General features: G+C 41.5%; 1 protein-coding gene across 1 annotated transcript; it reads left to right on the forward strand.

Moving 5' to 3' along the window:
* Positions 1-222: 222 nt before the first annotated feature.
* Positions 223-5,728, forward strand: LOC139263241 (actin, alpha cardiac muscle 1). Its single transcript, XM_070879008.1, has 7 exons — positions 223-298; positions 1,265-1,406; positions 1,781-2,105; positions 2,504-2,665; positions 2,758-2,949; positions 4,061-4,242; positions 5,391-5,728. The coding sequence occupies exons 2-7, from the start codon at positions 1,278-1,280 to the stop codon at positions 5,532-5,534; spliced, it is 1,134 nt and encodes a 377-aa protein (XP_070735109.1). The 5' UTR covers positions 223-298; positions 1,265-1,277; the 3' UTR covers positions 5,535-5,728.
* Positions 5,729-6,000: the final 272 nt, after the last annotated feature.

Below are 6,000 nucleotides of genomic sequence, written 5' to 3' on the forward strand. Positions count from 1 at the left end.
TAGGCCGCTGCACATTTGCAGGCTGCTGAAGACACTCTCCTTACATGGGCTAAGCTTGGAGCTGCTGGGGCTGTGAGCAGAGTCTGCCCGTTCCCCCTCTGCAGCCGCTGTCTCCATTAATGGTTTCACTGAGACACAGTGGCGTGAAGGCTACCAAATAAGGACAATGTCCCAGACTCTCCCTTAGGGGGGCTTTCTGTTTCACCAACACATCGGGGAATATAAATCCTTGTCTCCCTCTCACTTAATCTCGACCCAGCATTGCAGAGGAGCCTGTCAGACTGAAGGTGCTGATCTGGTAAGCTCTCCAAACCTGTCCAAGTCACGGGGGTGGGGCGACAGAGGGGAATCCTCACACTGGAAACTTTTCAAACATATGCAACTGTGTCATTTTTAAACACAGACTTGTTTAAGTGGAATTTAAGACTTTTAAAAAAAGGAGCGTTTATTTTCCTTTTGAACTCACTGGAGCTGTTATGCAAAAGATAAGCTTTATTATTCCATAAAAGAAGGAAAGTAAAAGTTTTCAATTTGTTCTCACTAAATATAATTTAAACAGTTTGGGGAAATTTCTCTGTAAATCTCGGTATTGGCTGTTTTATATCAATCTCTCCGCATGTTGCCATTGTTTGGTCAGGTGGCACTGGTGGAACTTTAAAGATTTGAATAGATACCTTCTCAATACTCCAGTTAAAGAGACAATGCGGGTCGAGAGTAACAGAAGAAAGTTTTGCCGGACTAACACAATCTTTGGTTACATCACTATATTGGAGCAATGGGAATTTCGATTGTATTGAACCTTGGATCAATATTTTATTAGTGGGATTTACAAGTTTTAAAACAACGTAAAGAAGTTCATCCAATTGAAGTCTTAAAGAACAATTTAACCCGATCTTCATTTTTTCTCTGCACGGTTTTGCTTTATTTGCAGTCAGCGATATTTGACATCTGGTACCGTAGGGAGGAATGCCACACCAAACAGATGCAGCCCAAACAAGCCTTTATGAAAGTAGTTTAAATATAATTATAATCCAAGGGTCAACTATAGCTTCACGGCAGTCGGCATTTGGTGCCATGAAAATAGCTTTGCAGTTGAATAGTTAAATATCAATAAAATAGGAAGTATTCATATGAAACGCTACTTTATATATCGCTGATTGTCGCACTGTTGCTTTTGAGTCCATACGCGGTTCAAGTGAGTTGTAATACAGTCTGATGCCAGCGTCTCTGATGGCTGTTCCATCACACCCCGTTCTCTTTGTAGATCCCAAATCACCATGTGCGACGACGAGGAAACCACCGCCTTAGTGTGCGACAATGGCTCGGGACTGGTGAAGGCTGGATTCGCTGGAGATGATGCACCACGTGCTGTCTTTCCCTCCATCGTCGGCCGCCCACGCCACCAGGTATCCAGCACACAATGGCCTTTCACCTTACACCACACGGCATTATGTGTAGCCTCGTCTTCCCTGTGAAGTGTAAAACTCGCCAGGATTATTTCTGCTTTGCACGTTTTATAAGCTTTCCCCAACTTGACACGCACAAACTTCCCTTTCACGAGGGTCTCCGAGGTTGTACGCTTGAGATTTTTTATCACGCTACAAAATTTGCTCTTCAAATTCTTGACAAAATGCTCATGTTTTTGATGTGTAACGATAATTTATTCATTATTCTCGTTTAATATTAACCGAACAATATGAAGATAGTCAGCTCTTTAATGTTCAAACTGTTAATGTATCCTTCTATATCTTATATATCTTATATATATATCCTTCTATAGGGTGTCATGGTAGGTATGGGTCAGAAGGATTCCTACGTAGGTGATGAGGCCCAGAGCAAAAGAGGTATCTTGACTCTGAAGTATCCCATCGAGCACGGGATCATCACCAACTGGGACGATATGGAGAAGATCTGGCACCACACCTTCTACAACGAGCTCCGTGTGGCACCCGAAGAGCACCCCACACTTCTTACTGAGGCTCCTCTGAACCCCAAGGCTAACCGTGAGAAAATGACCCAAATCATGTTTGAGACCTTCAACGTTCCAGCTATGTACGTCGCTATCCAGGCTGTCCTATCCCTGTACGCCTCTGGTCGTACTACAGGTAAGTACAACAGTCTCAGACGATGATGCTTACAGACACGGCAGACGCTTCAGACAATCCTCTAAAATTATTACACTTTTAACTCAAAATCGAAGAAACATTAGAATTTACTGATTATCACATTTTGTTTAAAATTTCATCCAAAATATTGCTGTATATTAATTTTATTAAATATAATTGATAAGCCTTATCAGTAATTTATCCACACTGAATGTACCATTTCTAAATTTTGTGTTACTTCATTGGACATTTTGAAATGTAAAATTGACCTATACTCATTACCTCAGAAATGATAAATCTGTGCTGAAGGTGAGGTCATCAATGTAACTGTTGGAAATGTGACTAGAGAGCAGCGGTTCATGAAGTCCCCTTTTTAAACTTACATTCTGTTACCCTAGGTATTGTCCTGGACTCTGGTGATGGTGTCACTCACAATGTCCCAATCTATGAGGGTTATGCTCTGCCTCATGCCATCATGCGTCTGGACCTGGCTGGCAGGGATCTGACTGACTACCTCATGAAGATCCTTACTGAACGTGGCTACTCCTTCGTGACAACCGGTATGTGGCTACCAGTTTACTTAGCGCACTGCATTAATTACATTCTAAAATTCAACAAGGGCCATCTTAATGATTAACTTGTCTGTCTACAGCTGAGCGTGAGATTGTCCGTGACATCAAGGAGAAGCTGTGCTATGTTGCCCTGGACTTTGAGAATGAAATGGCCACTGCAGCTTCTTCATCTTCCCTGGAGAAGAGCTATGAATTGCCTGATGGTCAGGTCATCACCATTGGTAACGAGCGCTTCCGTTGCCCCGAGACACTGTTCCAGCCATCTTTCATTGGTAAGTATTCAGATTTATTTCCATTGAATGTACCACTTATGAATTTTGGGTTACTGTGTTGAACATTTTGAAATATAAAGTTGACCTATTCTCATTACCTCAGAACTGTTGAATTATTCCAGTCAAACTACTCAAATTAATTAAAACCTGGAGGTAATACATGTAAAGCTGTAATAACAATCTACTGGTGGAATATGTGCTAATAGGCATACATAGGAGGTCAGGCACCAGTTGTTCTGTTGATATGTTGGTTGGTGGCCATCTGTCAACAGATGTCTCATTTTGACCTGATATGAACTAAATCTGAACAAGTGTGTGGTGTTGTTACATAAGAACATAAGAAATAGGAGCAGGGGTAGGTCACCTGGCCCCTCAAGCCTGCTCCGCCATTTAATAAGATCATGGCTGATCTGACCATGGACTGAGCTCCACTTCTCTGCCCGCTCCCCATAACCCTTTATTTCCTTATAACTCAAAAATCTGTCTATCTCCGCCTTAAGTATACTCAATGACCCAGCCTCCACAGCTCTCCAGGGCAGAGAATTCCATAGATTTACAACCCTCTGAGAGAAGAAATTCCTCCTCATCTCAGTTTTAAATGGGCGACACCTTATTCTATGTCCCCTAGTTTTAGTTTCCCCTATGAATGGAAATATCCTCTCTGCAACTACCTTGTCGAGCCCCCTCATTATCTTATATGTTTCGATAAGATCACCTCTCATTCTTTTGAACTCCAATGAGTATAGGCCCAACCTACTCAACCTATCTTCATAAGTCAATCCCCTCATCTCCAGAATCTTCTCTGAACAACCTCCAATGCAAGTATAGCCTTCCTTAAATACGGAGACCAAAACTGTACGTAGTACTCTAGGTGTGGCCTCACCAATACCCTGTACAGTTCGAGCAGGACTTCTCTGCTTTTATACTTTATCCCCCTTGCAATAAAGGCCGACATTCCATTGGCCTTCCTGATTACTTGCTGTACCTGCATACAAACTTTTTGTGTTTCATGCACAATGACCCCCAGGTCCCTCTGTACTGCAGCACTTTGCAATTACCTGCTTGAGAGTTTTCATTCATAATAATTGTAAGATTTGGTCTATTCTTACAGGTATGGAGTCCGCTGGCATTCATGAAACTACATATAACAGCATCATGAAGTGTGACATTGACATCCGTAAGGATCTGTATGCCAACAACGTCTTGTCTGGTGGTACCACCATGTACCCAGGTATTGCTGACCGTATGCAGAAGGAAATCACTGCACTGGCCCCCAGCACTATGAAGATCAAGGTAATAAATCTAAAACTGTAATAAATATCAATGAAGTTAAATAAGAACATAAGAAATAGGAGCAGGAGTAGGCGATATGGCCCCTCAAGTCTGCTCCGCCATTTACTACGATCATGGCTGATCCAATCATGGACTCAGGTCCACTTCCCTGCCCGCTCCCCATAACCCCTTATTCCCTTATCGTTTAAGAAACTGTCTATTTCTGTCTTAAATTTATTCAATGTCCCAGCTTCCACAGCTCTCTGAGGCAGAGAATTCCACAGATTTACAAGCCTCTGAGAGAAGAAATTTCTCCTCATCTGTTTTAAATGGGTGGCCCCTTATTCTAAGATTATGCCCTCTAGTTCTAGTCCCCCCTATCAGTGGAAACATCATCTCTGCATCCACCTTGTCAAGCCCCCTCATAATATAAGTTTCGATAAGATCACCTCTCATTCTTCTGAATTCCAATGAGTAGAGGCCCAACCTACTCAACCTTTCCTTATAAGTCAACCCCTCATCTCCGGAATCAACCTAGTGAACCTCTGAACTGCCTCCAAAGCAAGTATACCCTTTCGTAAATATGGAAACCACAACTGCACGCAGTATTCCAGGTGTGGCCTCACTAATACCCTGTATAACTGTAGCAAGACTTCCCTGCTTTTATACTCCATCCCCTTTGCAATAAAGACCAAGATTCCATTGGCCTTCCTGAACACTTGCTGTACCTGCATACAATCCTTTTGTATTTCATGGACAAGTACCCCCAGGTCCCGCTGTACTGCAGCACTTTGCAATCTTTCTCCATTTAAATAATAACTTGCTCTTTGATTTTTTTCTGCCAAAGTGCATGACCTCACACTTTCCAAAATTATACTCCATCTGCCAAATCTTGGTGTGATTCACAATATGTTATAGCTAAACACTTGTACATTACATCAGTACTATTAAAAATTGTAAGATAATCTATTCTTACAACAGATATTAATTTAAAAGCATTTATTCCTTAACCATCTAACTTTGATAACATGTTTTGTTATTTTATAATATACTATTACTGTACAATTTAAGCTCTTGAAAATGTTCCTGCACTATAATGTATGAAGATAGATTTCAGGTAGATTTGCTTTAGTACATACCAGTACTAAGACATTTTTTTAATACTTCAGATCATTGCCCCACCTGAGCGTAAATACTCTGTCTGGATCGGAGGCTCCATTCTAGCCTCTCTATCCACCTTCCAGCAGATGTGGATCAGCAAGCAGGAGTACGATGAAGCTGGCCCATCCATCGTTCACCGCAAATGCTTCTAAACATCATGATTCTAACTTACTTTGAACTCAGGTTGACAAGATTGTGCCTCTGGTTACTTTGAATCATCAGGCCATCAGGAAACACAAAATAGTTTCAAAACTATTTTCATTGTACAGTTTGTTTACACATGTGCAATTTATTTGTGACAATAATATTTATTGATCTATGAATAAAACAAGACCGGGACTTGCAACTTATGAATAGTGTCTGACTTGGGGTTGGGGTTGGGGGGTGGGTGAGATGCACGCGGTGGCCACAGCAAGATAAATATTTCCTGGAGTCTATTTACACTAAAATAGACTAAATTTAGTGTCACCACCAAGTGTTGAATTTAAAATAGCACATAAATTGGGTAGAAGTCTCCAAATGACTCCAGGAAGTCTGTTGTATAATTCCACCCTTGCAATGCAGGTTTAATCTGCAGGAAGCAATTTTGGCTTGGTACCAACACTAATCCGGCTTTAC

This window comes from Pristiophorus japonicus, chromosome 4 (assembly GCF_044704955.1).
Source record: "Pristiophorus japonicus isolate sPriJap1 chromosome 4, sPriJap1.hap1, whole genome shotgun sequence".
Taxonomy (NCBI): Eukaryota; Metazoa; Chordata; class Chondrichthyes; family Pristiophoridae; genus Pristiophorus; species Pristiophorus japonicus.